The following is a 25294-nucleotide window of genomic DNA, read 5'->3' as shown; positions in this document are numbered from 1 at the left end:
CTCAAGCCACATTATGCCAAATTTTGAACTACATGTTTACTTTTTAAGCGTCACCAAATGTATCAACTGCAACGATGAAATGCTATGATAATTCTGTACAATCAGTATCTTCTGTCGCTTTGACGAAGATATCGATGGGTGACTGCAAGGAAAGATAAGCTTACGTCTAAAATGACTGGCTAGGCTAGACCGAAAAATGAATTCCTAAGGCGTCAGCCAACAGCTGATTGATGCAATGCATATTTTGTAGAACGGTAGTAGGGTTACCATATTTTGAGATCCGAAAAAGTGGACACTTTTTAGAAGTCACAAAAGTTACAACAGCAGACCATAAAAAGCGTCCTCGGAAGACATTTTACATTTCAGTGCGATGCTATAACACTTTCAGTAGGCCAGCGAACCAGTTAGTCGGAATTCGTCGAGTCACAGTGCGATTAGTCCATCCCGCAACCAGACTGGTAAAAATCCGCTGTCCCCTTAGCTTCCAACAGTTTGAAATTAGAGCAGGGGTGGGCAAACTACGGCCCGCGGGCCGCATGCGGCCCGCAACACCGTTCTGCGCGGCCCTCGAGAGTCTAAGACACTTCTTAAAAATATTGATAAAATGCGTTCTAAAAATCGAATTATTGCAGGGACTTGAATAAACTTTTTCTTAGTATATGCCACCAAGATAATTCTAAGGCCGTGGCTCTCGAATTGGGGACGTGCCCCCTTGGGGTTGTGAAAGCATCTGAAGGGGGGCGAGAAGCTGAGCTCAACTAAAAATGTTTTCGCGCTTCGGGCGATTTACATCCAATCCATAACTATTGCTCTGTATTTAGTCCGAATTTCATATATAAAAATCTCTCATCCACACTCCACACTCGTAACCTTCCATGCCAACAAACTATCAGATAGGTTTGCTAGCATCCTGGTTGCGTTTTGTGATATGACGATAAGGGGGTGCGAAATCTTTCACCCTCATAAGGAAGCGGGGCGTGTCTTAAAAATTTTGAGAACCACTGTTCTGAGGTAAATACTTCCTATATTACTTTTTTTAAATATTTTACTTTCTGGCCCGACATCCCGATCTCAAGGCCCACGCAGTTTGAAAGGTTTCAATTGCTAAACATCACAGATATCCTAAACGACATAATTCGGATCACGAGTATGATTTCAGATTGGCCACTCCAATTTTAATTATTTCAGTGATGTGCTTATAAAAACGATTCGTGCGTGTCTTAGGTAGATTCGTTCTCTATATGAGTAAAATTAGGGTATTTATATTTAAAAGTGGAATTAGTAATCTATGAACAGAGCGCTGCTCACAGAAATAAATTTCAATCCTGTTCTAAAAATCGGGACAACCGACAGTCCGACGTTCATCTCTATAGTTTTCACAAATTGGTTATGGAGGTCGACCAGTCTATGAAATCTCGCCACAGTTTCTGACGCGTGTACCATATCATCACAGCAATGTCTGGCTCGTTTTAAATAGGCATATATATTATCTCCATGTCCTCACTATATAATGAAATTCCGATATTGTGTTTTGGTTTATAATCCCAATTTTATATAGTGCGGCCTGCAAATGGAGTCAGATGTTGAATGCGGCCCGCAAGCTCAAAAGTTTGCCCACCCCTGAATCACAGTCTTTCGCTCTCATATCTGTGATTTCGTTAGTAATTCGCACTTTGACCAATTACAGCTCATAGAAGGAACTTGGCACGAGATTGATCATCTAACAAACCCCAACTTTCGAACATTTAATGTAATCACACAGTAACTGATGTGTATCGTGATTGGACATTATTATTACTTGATTACAATTACTGAATTGTGTTGTACTGCGTCGAGTAAACAACGATAGTCATTCGTTTTCTGTTGCCCTGCACGTCAGGACCTTCTGTCCTGTTCGCATGAATAAAGTCTTAATTTAGTACATTACAGATACCTTCACTGCGAAAATTGAAACTGCAGACCAAGCCAACCATTTTTCCAGGTCCGTGGACCGAGCCGTGTCCAAACGTCGATCTCGAACTTTGCGAGACTATATCGAAGTGCACCATGCCCCCATCAGTTATCTTATCTAATAGCCTAGATTTCATTTTTGAAAAATACGCAGGTTTCCTAACGATGTACATTGAGGGGTCCAAGACTGGGAACGGTGTTGGCTACGGCCTGTTTATTCCCGCCCACTCCGTTCAATTATCCAAAGCGTTACCGAATGCATATTCCACTTATTCCGCCGAATTGAGCGCCAATCTTCATGCCTTGAAGTGGATTACAGAACATGGCTCATCGTACTCCTGGTATATCATTCTGTCAGATTGTCTCGGTGCTCTCAAATCCATTTCAACTGTATCGCGAACACAGCTACCGTGCAGTACCAACGCTATTTTACTAAATATTTTCGAATCCTTACTTCAGGTCACAAATCAGTGCTTCCATGTAACTCTGGCTTGGATCCCCGGACACAGTGGGATCCCTGGAAAAAGCCGAGCCGATGAACTAGCTAGGACGGCATCGTTATGCCCTTCTCCAACCGATGCAGCGACAGTGTTACTACCAGAAGCCACGGCCGCAATCAGATCACTGTGTCGTGACCTCTGGCAAGACTAATACCATTCTTCGGACACTGGGTCGCACTACCGCCAACTCCGAGAATCAATCCTCGCGTCCGCGCCGATGCTCTCCAATCGTCTTTTCGACGCCATCATGTTCCTGCTTCGCACTGGACACTGCAAGCTGAAGTCATCTGTTCAAAATCGGTTGTGTTCCCTCCCCCCTTTACGAACGTTGTGATGTACCCGAAACGGTGTACCATTTCGTTATTGTATGTCCGGAATATCAATTTTATCGCAGATTTCTGCGCGAAGAGTGTACTAGGCTCAATCTTCATTTTACTCTGTTTGAAGTTTTTTCTAACCCAGCCCTGTCGCCCACTGTTGCTGAATTTGTTCTATCAAGTGGTAGATACATCTGAGTGCCGTTGTCATGCTGAGAGTCTCTTCTTGAATTTTCTTGAACTTGTTTGCGTCCGTGGCACACAAGACCTTAACAGGTGATAACTGCCTCTGAAACCCTTACTTATAATAATAATAACCAATTAGGTAAATAATGTTATCGAAAGTAATCATTATCACTACATAAATTCGCGATATGTGTCTCTGAGAAGCTGGTGTTTTGCCACTGGTATCTGTCGCTATGGCGGATCTCAGTCATAATGAAATGATTACTAGGAATGGTGTGAACGCGAGGTTCACGTTCGCGTTCTGTGTGTGTGAACCTCGGATATTTAGAGGTTCACATTCACAAACGAAACTTGAACTACACTGTGAACCTTTTTATATATTACAATTTTCACTTCATTATAATATCTTTGGTTGACATTAATTGCATTTTAACTGCGGGCCACTCTATGCATGGCGCTGACAGCATAAAAAAAACACTAAACGATCATGCGCCTTGACAATGTCAGAAATTTTAACTGCTTTGTTACAAAAGTTTGCTCGAAATAATACTTTCGATTAGGATGTGTTGGCGGCTGTGAATATGCGAATTGAATTAACGAATTGACTCCCTAATTAATGAGAGGTTTGAATTATTATTGAAATTTTCTTCGCGCTGTGCGAGGTTCAATGTGGTTTGATTTTCGATTTTAATATACTATTGTCTTTTGTAATCTGAGCCCCACAGCCTGTGGGCCACAGGACAGATGCAAACTACACATGAAATGATGCGCCCCATAAAGAAATACAAATTTGTAATCGTGTTCTCCTCATCACGAAGGAAATTTGTTTCGTGTAAGCCTACGTTCGTGCGAATCCAATATCTTTCCACTATAGCGACAATCCTGATGGGATGTCAAGATATAACAGCATGCAACGAAGTGGACTAATAACAATTGGCCCACCCAAAGACGTTGCATATAACTTCCCTAAATTTTTGAAGACGCACCCCCTGCATCAACTCTACCGGCAAATTTGATCAAATGGACCGAGAATGGATAAATATTTGATAATAATATGTGAAACTTCACTAATATTAATGATGAGATTCACTCAACGATATGAAAATATTTTTGCGCTTCGCGCTACTAGAATACTTGTTCCTGTGGTCGTTCGTAACATGACTACTCACGATTTTGATGCGCACAGTAAGCGGATATACAAGTAAATATATCAGTCTGTAGTCCACCGGTAATGGACATGGACAGTTTAACTAGGGTATTCGGCACGACTATGCACTGGAATGTGGCCACAGACAACTTAACCGGCCGAGTATCGCAAAAATGTTGGCCACGTCTGCTTTAGTCGCTGAGGAGAGTTGTCAGGTATCGTGCGCAACTCATGGCTCAAAATAGAATGAAAGTGACGATTATATTTTTTGTTGTATTTGTATTTCTTCAATAAAACTTTTTTTTTTGTAGTAACTATGCCCGTAGCCCATGTTAGAGAGAATAGCATTGAACTGACTAGAATTATTAAAACGTGTCTATTAAACTACGTTGCCTGTTTTTATCTCGATACTGAGCTCATGCGGCCCGCGGCCTCTATGAATTTTGAAAAGTGGCCCGCGACCCGTTTTGAGTTGGCGACCCCTGGCCTCGACCGTTAAGGCGTAAGCTTGTATTCCCTTGCAAGTCCTCGTCGAAATTGTTGGCAAAGCGACGGAAGATATTGATTTTATGTGATTACTATACCATTTCATTGCTCCAGTTGATACATTTGGCGACGTTCAAAAGTCAGTGTGTTCTTCAGCATTGTGGCATCATGTGACACGAGTCGTCGCTAGGTATCGTTTACATTAATATATTTTATTCATTGCAATGTAGGGTTGAAATTAGCATCATGATGTCACGTGAAGTCATGAGGTTCACGTTCGCGTTCACACAGAACCTTTCATAAAGGTTCGCGTTCACGCGGTCCTGAACCATTCAGAGGTTTACACCATCTCTAATTCACCATACGTATAGTATAAATCTATTCCACGAAATCGCTCCATAATCATATCCATCTTAAGCTTCCTAATTAATAAATATCTGTCAACACCTGATCTATATTTTTACTATGGGCTTCACGGATACGGAATATATTCTGGAATCTGGATTTTGGATTTGACAATACTCAAATGCTTAATTCATCTTAGCACAGTACTCCTCTTGTTGAGTTGGCGCAGCAAAATATAGTCTGACCCAGTTTTTTATATGAAAATATTTTTGGTGAATGGGATATTAAATACGAAAATTTAGTACATCGTTGTCAAAGGACTGAAGTTTACGGGTGATTGGTGAATACAGGATGTCGGCATAGGGTCTGTTGTCTGAATTGCTAAAGTGGCATTATGGTTGGGATGGGTATGTGCCGGGGTATTTGGGGTTACCGATTAGCTATTTTATATTCACGAGTGTGCGGAGATGATTTTGAGGTGTGGAGTAAAATGTTTTGTCTCGGGAGCGATGCGTAGACAGCGGCACCTATCCGGTAACTTTAACATCTCCAATCTCCATGTAAACCTTGCGTCTTCAACTGGACTGGTACGACACTGTCGTATACGCATGCTATGTAGGGATTGAATTACCGTTACAACAACAAAACGTACAATCGTATGAGTGAAATTGGGGTTGCATTTAAAACAAAAATCAATTTAAGACCAACATGTTTAAAACAAGGCCCTTGTTTGAAAAATGACGTCACCATTATACAATTGTGACGTCATAGTGGATTGACATTGACAATTGAAAATATCTAAGGTCAATATACGTCCTTTAACGAAATATATGTACTATTGCGGTTGAACCGACTACTTTGATTGTTCCAACCATCCCATATCTAAATGCCACCGCTATATCGGCTGGTAATTATCCGTATAGGCTCATACAACATGATTTTGGGAAAGTATTTACACAATTATGGCATAATTTTAACTTAAAAAAGACAATTTTGTTTTTTAAAAGGGCCTTTGTTTAAAACCCTGGTTAAAACATATTTTAAACAAAGTGTTTTAAAACATCGTTTGTTTTAAATTCAACCCTAGTGAAATGGTATAGTGAAGGAGGATCACCACCAGCATTGACACGATTTATTCCTGGATAAGCTGCAAAATAGTTTTACTATTCCTTATCTGTACTTTCCATCATTAGTTGATCGATTCCCGTTGATTACGCTCACTCTCTTTACCTACTGCTGTGAGTAGGTAATCCGTTGTCAGTTGTTCTAGGTGTTGGTCTTGTGTTATCATATTTGAACTGTTCCTATACTGTGTATCTCATTTGTCATCTGTTGCAGAATAAGTTTAATAAAGCCTATCTCTAGGTCAGAACAATAGTCTACACATCGCCAACCCTATGGAACATGGTAAAATTTGAGTAACATAAAGATAACAGTAATGCCACACGCGCTATTCCTAGTGAACCATGATTGTGCACTGGATGTTATTTACAAAGAGCTGGAGCGACGTTTGTGTGAACTCATATAATCGTGCTGGGTGCACAGACGCATCGTATGCTGAATATGGCATTGATATTGAATTTGTTTACGCCATGCGTCATCAGCGACATCTTCTGTCAGTTTCCGGAAATTTTTTCTATATTATCTTTAGAGCAATCGCCTACTTGGTAGGTATAATTTCCCCTCAATTTCAATTCATGCCCGACTACTAGTTCGCAAGTTCGCAAGGAAAACCCTTGTCGTAAAATGGTCGGTGAATTTTGTGCGAAATCAGGAAGCATTAGATTCTTAAAGAACAAACCGGAGAATGGGGAATACCAGCAGCTGCAGTGTGTAGTATGCGCGAGAAGAGTGCAATTCGATTGATGTATTGCCACATTTACCTCTTTCACGCGATAAAAAAAATCGACAACTTTATCATTGCTGTGCGGAATCGTGGTGGTACCAGTGCTATCACTGCGACCACTGCATATTGAGCATAATGTGGTTGTCGTCGAATTGGCAAATATGGTCGAAATTCGTGGGTATTCAACCGTTCATTTAGGTGGTTTGAACTCATATACCACAGTTACAGATGGTGGTGAAATAAGTTTGTCATGTTTTCATATATATTTATTTGTTATTTGTTATATTCGATCTTCTTCCAACCATCGCGTTGTGGATGCGCAATCAATTAGGATAAGATTTTGAGAGTTGACAGATATAGTCATGCTCAATCTTTTGTAGCGGTAGAGGTTATATGTGTATACTATACACTGTACAGTGTATAGTGATCGAAACTTACTTGGAAAATAGGACTTTGCTAGCCAGATTGATTGCAAAGACGATAGTTTACCCAAACTGCGTTTCAGCAATCATTCTGATGATACGTCATGAAAATATGGACATTTTTGTTACTTAGTTGGCGACAAAGCTTTGAGAATTATTCTCCGCTCACTTCATTCAATTTCTCATTCGTAGCTTTCATTTTCCTTCGAAGGAAGAGGATGATTCCTAACGTGTAAAATAATATACAATAAATATCTCGTCGAAACACAGGGTTTTATTCGCATTCTGAATCATTATCTGTCTTTTGTGTGTCAGCTTTAAAACACCTTGACAGTTTTGGTCAGTGTGTGCGTAATATTTTATTATCGTTTTCATAGTTTATACTGATAGCAGACGACTTGTTTCTCTCGCGGAAAGCGACAATATGGCTGATCGCGACAATACTACTAATTCTTCCAGCAAGGATCCAGGTATGATGATCAGAAAGAAAATTGCTCCCATTTTACTGCACGACCCTTGAAATTCAATTTGTTAAAGTTTCCAAGTCCCTAAACATGACAGTATATACCAGTGGTTCATAAACTTTTTATATACCACGACTCAAATCTGAGTTTTACTGACATCTCGCGACCCAAGACCCGCACATCGAAAATGTAATAATGATATCATTATTCTACGTTTTACGGTGATACATATAATAGGAAATGCGAAGACAACCAGTTGTACGCAATGCAGTTTTAAGGAACATTTATGACTCGCGCGATTACAAATTGGCGACTAATCGGCATTATTCGGTGCCGACCATTTCGACGACCGGGGATATCAATATCGAAGGATTTGGTCAACCTGCGACGGTCCTGTTCTGGCCGAGGCTCTATATTTTGCACCATTCTTTGCCCAGCCACATATTTTTCAAAACTTCATCTCTTCATGTGTGCCGGTTAATATGAGGGTAGGCCTCGAAATACAAGTGTCTTTTAGGCCGTACACGCATGTTGCACATCCTTTCACTAGAATATTATACCGATATCTGACAGCGTTAAGCGATACTGGGATAGGATTAACATATTTTGCGGCTTAAATTCCGGACACTCTTTAGTGCCTACTAGCGGGTTTTAAAATGAGATATGAAGACATTGTCTGACAATATGACGTCACAGCATCAAATTTTGCCAATCGACTGTGTGTATACAAGAGTGGAACATGGATCATGAATTGGGACATCGTTAGTGTGAGCTCTGGTTGTTGCTGTATTGAATTGGCATTTGTTCTGCAACACATTTCGTCACAGGCCGGATGAAAATGTCCCGAATTTATGCCCGTCGTGATCCACGTTTGGATCGCTACCCATGTTTTAAGAATTCTTATTCTGAACAACAGCTTGCGAGAGATGTGAAATGCAAGAAATCCCCCCAGCGAATATGTGTTCATCTTCCGAGGAAACAGGTATGATGTCATGCGATATCGTTGTCATCACGAATTATATTTGTTTGGTTGGATCACAAATACTCATCCCAATTCTGGCAGTAGTCACTTTTCACCAAATCGAGTCGCGACCAACAATGACGTGCAACATATTTGTGAGAAATAAGACTCGCGACTTCGAGTCAATTCAAATTCAGAGAGAGTCTGAGAGTTCAAACAGGAATTCGTATCAACAACTAGATCGCTCTATTTCAAAGCTTTTGGTATCATGTAACTTCGAGATATAACGTAACGTCTAAGTACAATCATATGACGCCAACTTCCCCTGTATGTACCTCTCCATTCACTCATTGACTGAACAAAAAGCATGTATTTTCTTGTGCTAATATACAACTTAACAAACGTCACTGTGATTTAATCACAGAATCGCCTCGTGAGGGAATTAATCGAGAACCTCGACGCAACCGCCCACCATCGAAACATGGACTATTCATTTTTGGCTCGTACTTACTCGTAGTTGGCACTTTGGTGCTTTGCGTTTTATCACAACTGAAATTACAATCAGGTTAGTGCAGAATGTACGAATCAGCCTATAATACAACGTAACAAAAAAAAACTTTTTTTTTTGTTCTCAGGTGCTAATCAATTTTTCCCCATTGCTTAGGACCAATAAGTGTCAAAAATCAACTTTATTCCATATAAACTTTGCTTTTGTGGTTTAAAAAACGAAATTGTAAAATCGCACTATTTTTGAGAAAAGAAATCAAAAATATGGCTAAAGAGCATCCAAGATGGATGTTAATCACTTTTAAATGTTACTATACAGTGCAATATTTGCCATTTTATTGATAGTCCTGTTTGCAGGGTTGATTTGTGAGGTATTGATATTTTATGATTTGCAATTGATAATTTTTAATATTTTTTAAATAAAACTGGGAAGTAATTGTGGACTAGAAAATGGAAAAGTTTTTGATAGGTATACAAGGGGGGGGGGGGGGAGTTCACCAAGTATCCTTGAAGCCTTTGCCTCTGGGCTAGTCAGGCTACCACAGAACACTACAAAAAGCAAATATGACGAAAACGTAACGAATTTGTTGTTGGACGGAATAACGTAAAGCAAACTCGGTTGTTTAACCCAAACAAAGTGCTTATGCCTCCCATTCGCATAAAACATGGCCTTATTAAGCAATTTGTGAAAGCATTGGGTAAAGGTTGATGACGTTTTCCAGTTTCTCCAGAACTTATTTCCTGAATTATCAGAAGCTAAAGTAAAACTGGTGTATTTATTGGCCAACAAATTGAAAGGATTCTCAAGTCCAATGACTTTATCCAAATGTCTAATGATGTTGAAAAGAAGGCTTGGGATAGATTTGCAGATGTGGTGAATGGGTTCTTGGGCAATAACAAGGAAAATACCTATGCCGAACTCGTTGAAAATTGGTTAAAGTCGTATGGAAACATGGGGTGCAGAATTTCCATGAAACTACATATGCTTGACTCTAACTTGGACGTGTTTAAACATCATATGGGAGCTTATTCAGAAGACCAAAGGGAGAGATTGCACCAAGATATAAAATATTTTGAAAGGAGATACCAAGGGCAATATAATGAAAGCATGATGAGAGATTATGTATAGGCCTTAACGCGGCAAAGTGACGTAGATTACAAAAGAAAATCCAGCATAACATTCCATTTTTAATGATTTTATGCTCGAACTGTTTTAGCCTGAAATATTTATTTAGTTTTGCATTGAACATTTAACGATGGTATTGATTCGGATGGAGTTAAGACATTTATGTGCAAATCTCTATGTACCAAATGCCTGTGCTTTGTGATTTGTTTTTAATAACAAAATTCTAATTTGTTGCCTATTAATATGCAAACTCAGAATTAACCCTATGCCAGACCTTAAAATAGTCAAAAGTTGGCTGTGATTTGCTTTGCGAAAAAAACAATCGATTTTAACGCGTCAAAATATTTAGTAAGTACATTTATAGAATATAACATCTTAGTTGATACCAAGCGATTAAAAATGGACTTACAGCGATCAAAGGTAAATATCCATTTCCTATGGGGTTAATCAGTATAACCATGCACAATATTGCGCATACTAAAAATTACAATAATTACTCTGCTAACCACAAAATGAATTTTGGGAATGAACTATATTGATTTTTGGAAGTTTTTAGGGGAGAGTGATCAGGAAATATCAATTAGCACTTGAGAACAAACATCGTGTTACACAGTGTAATCATTTATTGCCAAGAAATTTAGGCGTTACAGAAATCTGACGAAGAATAATATTGATGGAAGTAACAATCCTTGGAACATTGTATGAAAATGTATTCTAAAATTGCAACACTCCATGCGACTTTGCTAGTAGACTCGCCTACAAATCCGCATGCTCCAAAACCACATGAGCCGAAAATTTCTTTAATCATATGGGTCATAACATGTCAATTTCCCTGGTGTGAAAAGCCTTTGATGAGAAACCGCCGCTAAAACTATATTTATACATAATATTATTAAAGCCACAAGGCACTGTCGAGTGTATAGTAAACTTGCTATAGTTTAGGCACTCCAAAACAGGATATTTTAATTGCTTGCGAAGTAAAACCAGGGTTACCATAAGTCCTCTTTTAAGAGGATTTGTTTTTTGACTTTTCTGAAAATGTCCTCGGAGGACGACCAAATGTCCTATTTTTTGAGAAATTTGGTTAAATATGTGGCCAAATAGACTTACATACAGTAAATCAGCACCGACGTAACTCTCCAGCGGGTAGTTCGGGAGTTGGGCCGGAAAGTTGACATTTTTTTAGACAACAGTGATAATAACAATTTTTTTCTGGATTTTCCTCCGGTTTTGCATGTCGGAAAATTTTGAAAAAGTGCCCTTATTTCAGATTTCCAAAATATGGTAATCCTAAATAAAACGAAAGTAGAATTGTTATGTTTGAGTTTGAGGATATTACTACCTAGCCTATAGAGCAGGGGTGGCCAACCTTTTTGCTATTCACGGCCGCATTACAGGACCTAGTTCGTATGAAAAAACTGGACGTCAAATACCCATTTTAAACTGTCCATGTCCATTTCTGGTGAGCTCCAGACTAATCTATTCATTCATATAGCAAATGATAGCAAATGCCCACTGTATTAAACAATACAGATTTCTGGATCCCGGATTTCTGAATTATTTTCTACGCATTCCGTCGAACCCGAGGTAGAGTGGCGATGGCGTAATTTGAGTCATACGGATTCCTCAATTTGGAGTATAACTGCCTAAATATGCAATATCGCAGATAGCACAACACTGAATTACTACATGGTTTCATCAACAAGTTCCTAAATTTGGAGCTCTGCAGTGACACATGATCGCATGTATAGTATCACATCCAGAGGCACCATTGATCTCGATAACCCCGATACAAAATGTATTCTATGAAATGCGTAACACTGCCAAAATCATATTCAGAGATTGACAGTCTCAGGAAAGACTTGAGCGACTTCAAAGGGATCACATCGAATGGTACGTAATATTTTGTATTTTGTTCGCAACAAATAGCTCCTAATTCGTACCGACGTTTGAAAATGTACTTGAACCAGTGCGTTACGCATGTACTGCCTTGAAGCGAGATAGCGAGATAGTGGGCTAAGCTCCACAGTTGCAACACCAGTGGGTTGCGAGTTCGAGTCCGATTGAGGTCGGCTCCAGCCTACCCAAGTATTGGAGGCTTATCTAGGCTCCTCCGTCTTACGAGATCCTAGAAGTGGGCCATGCTCCACGTCGCTAAAATAGGGAATCAAGATACGAAAATACAGGCTGTCAGCCTGGTGTAAAATGACCATTGCAGTCGAAACACCATGAATTTCAACACAACAACAACAAAACAACCTGGGTTGCCTGATACAGTCGGTTTGGTGAATCTCTTTCAAAGTGAAAATAGAATTGACTTTATTCGTTATGCATAATGAGTCTATAAATAGTAATTTTCTGATACATATTCATTCGAATAAAATGTTATTTTCTTCAATTCCAAAGAAACAGCTTAGTGAACTTCACACGACATGTTTTCATTTTGTGATATTTTTAAACTGACAACAAGTGTAATCCCTGTCATTCAAAACCAATCAATAATTCCAACTACAAAAACACTACTGAATGTTTCTGCGGTTTGTCTTATGTCTGCTTCGCTGGTTGTTGTCAAAGTTTTATGACACTGATCGCAATCTTTATTCCGCGCACCTGAGCAATCGAATGGTAACCCGCATCTTTTCGACCATTATCCAGATCTACAGATGATCAACAAGACAACAACTGCTGGTAAGACGATATTAGGAATAGTTCCACAGCCGTCGACCTGGCGGGTCAAGTCACCGCCTGTTTTTTTCAAGTAACCCGCAACGCGATTTCCTAAAATCACGCAACATAGTCTATAAAGCCGTGAAACATTCTCATTGAAAGCAAATACCGCCACATGCGATTATTTTCAAAATAACTCGACAGATCGTAGTTGGAGGTCGTAGCTTGATACTCGGATTCGAATTAAACAATACTGCACTCAGAACGGGTCGCACAACCACTAGGGCAATTAACGATATTTAATCCGTACCAATCTTCGGGGTTGAATCGCACTAAATTGATGCTGCAATTGACCTTCGGATATAATGTACACTTACCGATTTAATCCGTTTCGCTAGTGACATGCCTCCGCTTGAGAAGAAGTAATCGAAACGTCGAACTGAAAACGGTGTTTCTATGAACTTTAAAATGAAAACACTGGTTTGTAAATATGAACACCGAACTTTTTCATCAGTGCAATATTACACTGATGTCTAAAAATTCAGTCGGCAAAAAAATATTTAGACTACATATAAAATATTTATAAGTTCGTAGCTAATTGTAACCGATTGGTGATGATGAGGGCGATTTTTTTTTGAAATGTAAAAGTCAGTTAGCGATCAGAGGGTCGAGTCCGAGACATGGTGTTACGACTCGTATCCGAGTCAAAGTCATTGTGTTGGCCGCTCAGTTTCCAGTTAAAGCCTTGTTAACCCACTTTTTATAACTCTGTGTGGTGATATTGAATGGTTCTCATTCATAATATACTAATTTCCCTAACTTTTAGCAGTTTCTCGTCGCATTTTCGAATAGAAGTACCAATAGACGAATTCCCAATAGTGCGGTCACTTTACTATACTTCGAAATTGCAATGAAATGTTGGTCTCGGCCGTCTAAGTCTCGAGTCATATGACTTGGTTCGAGTCGTGCGCAATGACTTGAGTCCAAGTCGAGTCAATACACAGATTGACTCGAGTCGAGTCATTTCCGAATTTTGCGGAAATGACTCAAGTCAAGTCAAGTCATCAGAAAATCGTGACACGAGTCGAGTCATGACTCGAGTCATTACAACCCTGCAATTACAACATGCAATAAGTCTCGACATTTCGACTGTGTCCACTTTTAGAAATTACTCACCCCAGTAGCCTACTTTTTCGAAGTTCACTTTCTACTTACACTTGAAAGGCAGTAAGTTTGATGTCTTGTAAATCGCTATTGATACTTGAGTACTAACTACGACTACTCTGACCATCTTTGTTTGGAAGTGACCTGACCACCTACAATAACTAGGGCTGGCCACAAGGATTTGAGTACTTGAATCTGAATTGAGTGTTAATTCCAATGATTCGAGTCGAGTAAGTGAGAGTAAGTTTCGACTACGAATATAGAATCGAATTTCTAATTCTCAGTAAATTATTTCATATTTTCAGTATTCGAAACTATATAATACTTTACCGAGAATTGGAATTTCGATTCGATATACCAATGTGAGGCCTTGAAACAGTGATTGGTCGAATCTCAGAATACGAAACATGTAGGACCTAGCTACGCACATTCGTGTAAATGACACATGTGTTGTCACAAAGTGCAATGAGCTAGGTATGGTCGAAAATTTACCAAACAATCTTCGATGTGATGTAGAACTGGTAATTTTGTCTTTGAAGTTGCGTACAACTTGTCATCATTCATAATGTTGTGACGTCATAATGAGATAATCGATTCCAAGCTAAATACTCGATTCAGCATCGAATCACCCGGGTACTCGATTTACGTACATACTTGTGTAGGCCTACTTTTCAGAGCTTTCCCGTTTCTTTTTGAAGTGATTTTTACAAGCCTTGTGAATCGCTAATTATACTGGAGTAGAAGTTAACAGCGTTGCTACTACTTATAGTCAAGTGCAAACAATGATTACTTTGATCACCCCACCAACTATTGAGTATGCAACGGTCTGTGGACATACAGGCATGCGACGCATGAGCATGCGAGTTAAATTATGGGTTAGGCTTGAATTTAAGCTTGGATTAGGGTAGGGCTTGGCGTCAGGATATATAGCAGTTAATTTCAGTGTTATGTTTGGGGTTAGGGTTAGTTTTGAGGTTATGAAGTCACATACTGAGGTGTCGCATACTAAAGTGTTCCATGCTCAAATGTTGTTTTCCATTGTGTTGCATGCTCATATGTCGGGCAATCGTATGCGACACATTGACCAAATCTACTTTTTAAAAGTAATTTCTAGAGCATATTTCAGAACTTCATTTTCGACTTCCATTTCAAATAGATTTGACACACCTTGTAACTTGTTACATCTGCGTGTGTATAAATTCATGACATTACTTCAACTTCAGTACAAAAGATGATTACTTCGACCACCTCTGGTTTCCATAGAGTGTGTTCAACGTTTTTTACCTTCCATTGCTTTCTGACTTTTTCCCGAGCATGGCGCAGCACCGATTTTGTAGAGTAAAAGCAACGCTTGTTCTAGGTGGCAGTACTTCCAAACGATGTCGGCCCCACTCTAGAAGGCATTCTTCGTACAGTCTGCTTGATGTTGTTGCCATCAATTGAAGACATTGTCGAACTGGAAAATTTAAATAATTAGAATAGGTGTAGTGAAGGCATTCAAGAAGAACTCAAGCCGGGTGTCTATAGCATTCTGTTGAAGAACAAAAACAATGGTCTGTACAAAGTGGTCTCTTCGCACATTCTACACTAATTAGTAGGGCTGGGAACATGAGTACTCGAATCTAAATCGAATATCAATTCGGTTACCAGTGAACTCGGCCCATGGCGAATTCGACCTATTGAACTCGGCCTTCAGTGAATTTGGCTTAAACCTAAACCCAAACCCCTCCAACCCTAATCTTGGGAAACACCAAATTCACCATGTGCGATCTGATCCTTGACGTTCTGCACTCATCGTCAACAGTATACAGCTTCGTATGTCTAATATAACATTTTCTACATCCGACATACGATACCGCCCCCAATGGGAGTAACATTCACAAGACATATCCACCACCACCAATCCGCCATTGTCTCCAATAAATAATACAATTCACGACATTTATAATTTTTATTGACAAAGTCACCATGGGCCAAGTTCACCGAAGGCCGAGTTCAATGGGCTGAATTCGTCATGGACTGAGTTCACTGGTCACCATCAATTCTATTGATTCGAGCCAAGTAGATGACTTTTTCAAGTAGGCTTTCTGAAATTATACGCTCTTTGCCACCAAGAGTACAGATATCAATAAAATTATAATGACATCATAATGAGTGCTTAATGACATCATGAGTGCTTACGAATACTTAGGTCAGGGGTGGGGAAACTACGGCCCGCAACACCATTCTGTGCGGCCCGCGAGAGTCTAAAGACAGTTATTAAAAAATCGAATTATTGCAGGGACTTGATTAAACTGTTTCTTAGTAGGCCCTATATGTCACCATCATAATTCTAAGGCAGTGGCTCTCAAACTGGGGTCGCGTCCCTCTGAAGGAGGGCGTGAAGCTGAGCTCAATTGAATTTTTTTCGCGCTCCGCGCGAATTACATCTAATCCATGATTTTTGCTCTGTATTTAGTGTGAATTTCATATTCAAAAATATCTCAATTACACTCCACAGTCATAACCTTCCATGCCAAAAAACTATCCGATAGGTTTGCTAACATCCTGGTTGCGTTTTGTGATATGACGATAAGGGGGCGCTAAATCTTTCACCATCATAAGGAGGCGGGGCGTGTCTTAAAAGTTTGAGAACCACTGAGATAAATACTTCCTATCTTACTTTTTCTATGTTTTACTTTCTGGCGCGACAGCCCGATCTCAAGGCCCACGCAGTTTGGAAGGTTTCAATTGCTAAACATCACAGAAATCCTAAACGACATGATTGGGATCACGAGTATGATATCAAATTGGTGGCCACTCCAATTTTAATTATTCCTGTGATGTGCTTATAAAAACGATTCGAGCGTGTCTTAGATAGTTTCATTGTCTGTATGCGTACAGTATAATTGGGGTATTTATATTCTATCTGCACATAGTAGAAGCGTGTTTGAAGGTAACATGGTTATGATGCTGTCAGCATTGTGTGCCCTGGAACTGAATCAAAAGTGGAATTAGTAAATCTATGAAGAGATCGCTGCTCACAGATTTAAATTTGAACTTACTTTCATCTCTATAGTTTTGACCAATTTGCTTCTTTAAAATAAGCACATATATTATCTCCATATTCTCACTGTATAATCAAATATAAATATTGCGTTTTGCTTTATAATCCTAATTTTATATAGTGCGGTCCGCGAATGGATTCAGATGTTGAATGCGGCCCGCGAGCTCAAGAGTTTGCCCACCCCTGCCGTAGGCCTTTAAAATGTGTTCACCATTTATGACGTCATACTCACGTCTTTCAGGTATGTGAGGTGTAATAACTAGGGCGATTTTTACCTAAAAATCGGAGAAGTTTGACCTAAAAAAACTTGGTTTTGACCAAATTTTGACCTCACGTACGCAAATTAGGTGTTTTCGCACATAATGTTAAAATTGTACTACTTATATTCATTTCTGGTGGGGACTGTCTGTCCTTACGAAAAAGCGTTTTTGACCTACAAACTGACAAATTTTGACATGAAAAAACTGGCCCAGTAGTTACACAACGTATTATGGTGGAGTTAATTAGAATTTGTTGTAGTACAACGAAATATACTTTCTTACATTCTCTGGTAGAAAGTGTCTGTCCTTACTAAGTAGCTGGCCAAGAATGGAGAAATGCCGTTTAACAGCAGTAGTTGTTGGCTGACAACACTGAAGCTGTGCGTACACTGCTGGTGACACAACATTTTGCTTCACACAGACAATGTTGTCATGCATCAGAATTTTCATCATGCGCTTTTTGATAAAATAACCATGCAATGTCAAGCAGTCTTGCTTCAGTTAGGATATTGCGGTACGTTGAGCATAATACTATATCAATTGTCAACGTATTTGTTTCGTTCAACAGTTTATGATCCACGATGAGCAGACAATGGGCCGCCTACAACGGTGGGCCTATAAAGTGGGCTACAAGCTGTAAAATATCAAAATCTTCGATACAAACGAAATGGAGGGGTCCAAAATATTTTGACTTTGTAAACAATTTTGACAATTTTTTGACTTAACGCTCAAATTTGTAAAGCAAAATCGCCCTAGTAATAACAAATTCCATTAAACTAGGCATTATCAGCCTGGGTTGATGAAATGCATGGAATTGTTTATTCACCACTAGTCAAAAAACTTCTAAAAATTCAAAATCAACCCAACTGAACTAATAACTTCCTTCGGTCGAAAAAAAAACAGAATCTACTCGCGTACCACCTGGAAGACCTTCGCGTACCACCAGTGGTACGCGTACCACAGGTTGGGAACCGCTGCCGTAAAGGAACATCCTATAATACACTTTCAAATTATGTAGCTATAAATATATCTAGGCTATAATACATTCATAGATGCTGCACCTGGTTTGCTGCATGGACCTTGCAGTCTTTGGAAATTCTTGTCAAACTTTTCATAGTATATAGGCTACACATCAAACAGTATGTTGGATATTACAACAACATGAAACCAACTGTGCAGCAAATCGAACTTCAATGATTGCATCGCTGTACTATAGTATTACAGTACTGCATAAGTTTACGATTAGCAGCGGGTCGATTAGTTTCGTTCGTACATGATAAACTGCGGCGCAGACGTGCCACTAGAATCATAGTGAAATTCATTACGTTAAATCGCAGTTAATGATGATCAAGGCTGTTGCTGTTTAATAGCACTCAAATACCAAGCTTCCGTGCTCTCTGCCTTTCCAGTAGGCATGACAGCGACAATATCAATAATAATCAATAGCACGCACAATCAATCCACGCCGTTAAGTATCCTATTCCAAACTAAACCGTTCCTGTGATAAATCCGTCACTCCGTCATCACTACAAAACCTGTTCTTTCAAATTAAAATTGAAACACGCGCGCATACTCGCCAGACAGAAGAACGCAGTCTTTTGGTTTTATGGTTGAATGAATTCAAAGCAACAGGCGTGCTCGGCTCGACAGTCGGCACTTGAGACTCGACAGGTATCGGAAGGAAGGCACCATATGCATTATCGCTGACGTCTTGCGCAGTGCGGCCTTAATTATCGATAATAGACTGAGTATAGTCCCGTGATTGGATTAGTCGTCACCATACCATTATTGTAGCAGCCCAAGTGCTGCTGTTAACCTTGTTGTTATTGTATCTGTGGTCATGAACTGTGCACGTGGTTTCTTGTAATCATGATACTATCTCTTTCTGGTTTGGACGTCGGGCTGGCCGGTCGTGTGACCGACGGCGTAAGACCGTATTATGTTGTGGTGTCGATACGTTGCAGTTTGCATGTGAAGCTCCGTAATAAAGCATTTCCAATCCGAGACCGGGCCGTTACAGTGGCGAGCACGCCAGGACTTGGATTGGAATGCTGCCGACGTTATGGAGCTGCAGTTGGTAGGAAGACTTGGCGATCGTTTGAAGAATACCGGTAGTGTGCGGACACAAGTTTCAAACGTACGTGATGAAGTTGGTGACGCTGATGCAGATGATATGGGCTATGTCGGTGGACGTGATGCTTGCAGTGACCAGTGAAAGACATAGGACACGTGACCAGTGAAAGACACATGACACTTGGGACGGATATCAGCAGCGTTTTGTGTGTGTGGCATTCGTTGAAGGAAGACATTAAAAGGGCGCTCCCGGGTGAGGACGATCTCGGTCGATCAGAATCATAGCGTTGGACTCTTGACGTTTGGGATGGCTTTGTCCTTCGTCAACGCTTCATGTGTTGAGTGTGTTGCGGTTATCCCTGTAAGGATGGGATTGACTGAATTGTGCTTATGGTGGGGTATCCCTGTAAGGATAGGATTGATGGGCCGTGTATTGGATTTTAGTTGTCCCTGTGGATGGGATTGGTGGCGGCCTAGTGTGTGTATTGAGTTAGCTGTTGGTAGTGGAAGAAGTCCTAGATTGGGTTATGTAACTTTTCGCCGATTATTGTGATGTGTCTTGTTGTTTCTGGCAGAATCCAGGTTCCATGAGTACATCTTATCATTGACATCTCGTGCTTTCATCCGTGCGCTTTGTTTTTGTTTATGATTAATGTGCTGCATATTCATTATAATTTGACATGTTTTGAGAGCGCTTTTGGTAGCGTCTCACTGAATTAGGGGAAGGTGATGTAGCAGCCCAAGTGCTGCTGTTAACCTTGTTGTTATTGTATCTGTGGTCATGAACTGTGCACGTGGTTTCTTGTAATCATGATACTATCTCTTTCTGGTTTGGACGTCGGGCTGGCCGGTCGTGTGACCGACGGCGTAAGACCGTATTATGTTGTGGTGTCGATACGTTGCAGTTTGCATGTGAAGCTCCGTAATAAAGCATTTCCAATCCGAGACCGGGCCGTTACATTATTACGGTTGTCAAGTTTTCATGTCGGAAGATTTCACATGCATTGGGTATACGGTATATTTGAAATAACATATTTTGCCTTGATGTGGACATTTCGATCCAGTAATGTCACAATAAAATAGCTGTTATGTCTCTATATCGTACATATCGCGATCATCGATAGCCGGGCTTCTAAAGTTCCGCGCGATAGAAAGTCATCGCCATATCATTAATCAACATTCTCGTATTCACTCCGATGGATTACAAATGGTGAAATGTATCATGAGTGTATTCAGAAAACTTATTTTGCATTGATTGCACAAATGCACAATGCACACTTGAATTCATAGAAACGATTTCAAGTAGGGACATCCTGACGAACTCCTTTGTAGGTGGCATCCAGGCATCTCACCATTATGACATCCACTGGAATGGTCATTGGTGACTAGCATCGGAGAATTCTAAATTTCATTTCCTCAGGTAGTCACCTGGAGCTACATAAATTGACGTCCAATGTTGGGCATACTGAGCAAGTCCTCCGTAACTAAGTGTGGGAGGTGGGACGAGTGGGAACAATTGTGGACATACCAGTAACTCCATGGGTTTGCGGGTGTTTGCTGGGTTATTATATAATTTGATTTCCTCATTTAATACATTTGGCGACGTCCAAAACGCCAATATGTACTTCAGCATTGTGGCATTATGAGGCCTGAGTCGTGGCTAGGTTTCATGTACATTTACATAGGCAATTACTTCATTGACAGATAGGGTTGGAATTAGCAATATGACGTCATGAAGTTCGCGTTCGCGCTCACACAAAACCTTTCAAAAAGGTTCGCGTTCACACGAACCTGAGCCTTTCAGAGGTTCGCGCCTTCCCTACTAAAGAGCATCCAAGATGGATGTTAATCACTTTTAAATGTTAAATACTCTGCAATATTTGCCATTTTATAGATAGTCCTGTTTGCAGGGTTGATTTCTGAGGTTTTGATATTTTATGATTTACAATTGATAATTTTTTAATATTTTTTAGTAGAACTGGGAAGTAATTGGGGACTTGAAAATGGTAGCGTTTCGATGGGTATGCAAGGGGGGTTCACCAAGTATCCTTGGCATCTTTGCCTTTGGGATAGTCAGGCTACCACAGAACACTATGAAAAGCAAATATGGCCAAAACGAAACGAATTTGATTTTGGAGAGGATAACGGAAAGAAAACTCGGTTGTTTAACCCAAACAAAGTGCTTATACCTCCCATTCGCATAAAACTTGGCCTTATAAAGCAATTTGTGAAAGCATTGGATAAAGGTTGGTGACGCGTTCCAGTTTCTCCAGAACTTGTTTCCTGAACTATCAGAAGCTAATGTAAAACTGGTGTATTTATTGGCCAACAAATTAAAACGATTCTCAAGTCAACTGATTTTATCCAAATGTCTATTGATGTTGAAAAGAACGCCTGGGATAGATTTGCAGATGGTGAATGGGTTCGTGGGCAATAACAAGGAAGATAACTATGCTGAACTCGTTGCCAATTTGTTAAAGTCGTATGGAAACATGGGGCGCAGAATGTTCATGAAACTACATGTGCTTGACTCTAACTTGGACGTGTTTAAAGATCATATGGGAGCTTATTCAGAAGACCAAAGGGAGCGATTGCATCAAGACTTGAAATATTTTGAAAGGAGATACCAAGGGCAATATAATGAAAGCATGATGAGAGATTATGTCTAGGCCTTAACGCGGCAAAGTCACGTAGATTACAAAAAAAATCCAGCGTAACGTCCCATTTTTACTGTTTTTATGCTCGAACTGTTTTAACCTGAAATATTCATTTAGTTTTGCATTGAACATTTAACGATGGTATTGATTCGGATAGAGCAGTGGTTCTTAATTTTTTTTCCTCCAGCGCCCCCTTTTAAAAATTATCGTGCTCCAGCGCCCCCCAACCTCATATTGTAAGGAATGTAATAAAGAAAATGAGTAAGAGGGAGGGCCGTAACAGCACTTCGTCAACCCCCAAAAAACGATTGCCTTGCGCACCCATAGCGTGATAAACCAAACTTCTGAGGGCTTCGCCCCCAAGAACCCCGTAACGTGATTTCGATGGTCAGCAAAGTTTGTGTGGCCTGGTCGCCCTAGGTACCAAAATTTTCCATAATGCATGAATGAATAGGTGATAGTTACATTTATAAGCCGCTATAAACCTTTTATCCTCTCAGCCCACGAAATCAGATTTACCAGTAGCGCTGAGTGAGCTGTTGTATGGGAATATAAAGGGCACGTAATTAATAATTGAACATTTTTGGGCGTGCCGTAGGTACAATTAATTCGTTACCAGGGACGTAACAGCACTTCGTCAGCCCCCCCCCAAAACGTTGGTCTTGGGCCCCATCGGGTGATACACCAAACTTCCGGGGTCTTCGCCCCCAGACCCCCCTTCTGCTATCCGCTATTCGCTGATACTAGTCATCTACATTGGGTGTCCACTGTCCATTTACTGAGCCAGCTATTCTCATCTAGACGCGCGAAGCGCGAAAAGTTTCAATAATTAATGATTGAATTGGTCAATGTAATCGGGAATTGCATGTATATATCAATTTTCATGCTCTCTCTTCTCACGTAAACAGATTTACCGGTAGAGCTGAATGAGGTGTGATTGAAAAGGTAGAACCCCTCAATAATAATTATACATCTTCGGGCGTATACGCGTTGGCAGGAACGGAACGGCACTTCGTCAGGCCCGCCGAAAAAACTTGGGTCTTGGGCTCCCATAGGGTGATAAACCGACCACCCCAATCACGTTGTTCGCTTTTGCCACGAAACCAGCTGTCGTGTTAGCGAGCCAGTGCGAAGCGCGAAAACTTTCGATAATTCATGATAAAATCGGTCAGTAAGATCGGAAATTGCATATATATTGCTATCAATTCCTTGTCCTCTCTGCTCACGTTACCAGATTTACCGGTAGAGCTGAGTGAGGTGCAATGTTTCCTCTAAGCTGCGCTCGTGCGCAGTGCTGACATGGTCTTTGCGCACAGAAAATCTACGTTGCGCACAACAAATCCGAAGTTATGACCTTTTTTAACTGTTACGCACTGTTGTCCAAGGGTCTGCGCAGTGAGTTGTTGAGTGTGCACAGACTCATCAAAACGCAGAGCGAACATTGTGAGGTGTCTTGGAAGCTGTAACTAATAATTAAACATATTCCGGCGGGCGAACCCGTTGGTATGACTCCGTTGCATGATGTTATTTCGTGACCTCCTGTCTGCTATATCAAAAATATAGAATCGCCCAACAGGGATATCGCCCAACAGGAATATCTCGTTTTAGATATCCCTGCCGCCCAATCGTACTAAACTAAAAGACGCACACGATTTCTAATTGGTATTTCTTCACTGGCATATAATTTTTTCCCGCCAGATGGAATTCCGCTTCTGGAGTTCAGATTGCCGAGACAGGAACATTCGATGCCAGTCATTTAGGCGCCCATGGACAATTAAACCTATATGTCTTTTGTAGGCTATATATAACGAAGTTTTCGGTGTTAATTTGCTCTGAATACTCATCAACGATATGTCCTACCACCACATCATCTACTGCGAAGCCATTTTTCTCCAGCGCCCCCATACCGCCCCCTGAGCCCAGCGCCCCCCATTTTGCCCCTGAGCGTTTCCGCCCCCTTCAAAATCGCCAGCGCCCCTTGGGGGGCGCTGGAGGCAAGGTTAAGAACCACTGGGATAGAGTTAAGACATTTATGTGCAAATTTCCATGTATCAAATGCCTGTGCTTTGTGATTTGATTTTTATAACAAAAATTCTAATTTGTTGCCTATTATTATGCAAACTCAGAATTAACCCTTTGCCAGATCTTAAAATAGTCAAAAGTTGGCTGTAATTTGCTTTGCGAAAAAAGCAATCGATTAACGCGTCAAAATATTTAGTAAATGCATTTATAGAAAATAACATCTTAGTTGATGCCAAGCGATTAAAAATGGACTTACAGCGATCAAAGACAGTTTGGTAAATATCCAATTCCTTTGGGTTTAATCAGTATAACCATGCACAATATTGCGCATACTAGCAAATTGAAAAAAATTACTCTCACAACCACAAAATGAATGCTTAGAATGAACTATTTCGATTTTTGGAAGTTTCTAGGTGAGAGAGATCAAGGAAATATCAATTACAACCTGGTAACAAAAATCGTATTACACAGTGAAATCCAGCAAAAAAATCCCATTTTAACTAATTTTATACTCGAACTGTTTCAGCCCGAAATATTTATTTAGTAGTTTAGCAGAAGGCACGCAGAGCAATGGCCTTGCAGTAAACTGTATACCAGACAATAGCTTATAGCCTACTATAAGCGTTATGGTGACGCGATGCTTTTGCCGGTAACAACAAGCTATGAACATACGGAGGTTTTGTCAATATTTTTTTTGCTGACTGAATGTTAAGATTTGTATGCCGGCAGTACATTTAGAAGTTAGAAATAATCATCATTGCAATGTCTTGATTATGCTATTCATGGAAAATTAAAAACTATTTCGAGTATATCGCTGTATTAAGGTGAGTATCTCTTGTTCCTTTACTTTCGAAAGATTGTCCGAACAAGGGATTTCTGCCTTTCTACATTGTACTACCATTACTCGAATCACCGGGATTTCGCAAAAAGGATCGGTTCATCCCAACATAGTGAAGGTAGCGAGGGGAAACAGCGGCCGCAGACGCCTTTCCAAAGAATGCCTATGTCAGCTGGCCTTTTTACAAGCAGGGTTTCGCCGGGTCTTCCCGGTGTTTCCCGAAAATCCTGGCTTGATGCGAATGGCCTGGCGAACCTGTGTGAAATGCCACAGTCTTTGACTTTTCCACTTACAGGGTAGTGGTTGGATG

At 40.3% G+C, this 25294-nt stretch overlaps 1 protein-coding gene across 1 annotated transcript in view; it reads left to right on the top strand.

Moving 5' to 3' along the window:
• The first annotated feature begins 7357 nt into the window (after positions 1-7357).
• Positions 7358-25294, top strand: part of LOC145438136 (uncharacterized) — a 146095-nt gene continuing 128158 nt past the window's right edge. Inside the window, exons 1-5 of the mRNA XM_080315509.1 lie at positions 7358-7669; positions 8580-8645; positions 9049-9189; positions 12097-12150; positions 12913-12945. Coding sequence (XP_080171635.1) covers positions 7624-7669; positions 8580-8645; positions 9049-9189; positions 12097-12150; positions 12913-12945 — 340 coding nt within the window. The 5' untranslated portion in view covers positions 7358-7623. The remainder of the gene's footprint in view (positions 7670-8579; positions 8646-9048; positions 9190-12096; positions 12151-12912; positions 12946-25294) is intronic.

This window comes from Botryllus schlosseri, chromosome 4 (genome assembly GCF_051294905.1).
Source record: "Botryllus schlosseri isolate E-star chromosome 4, Bs_hap1, whole genome shotgun sequence".
In the NCBI taxonomy this organism is placed as follows: Eukaryota; Metazoa; Chordata; class Ascidiacea; order Stolidobranchia; family Styelidae; genus Botryllus; species Botryllus schlosseri.
Note: the sequence above shows the minus strand (reverse complement) of the source record. Positions and strands in the feature narration are given on the sequence as shown.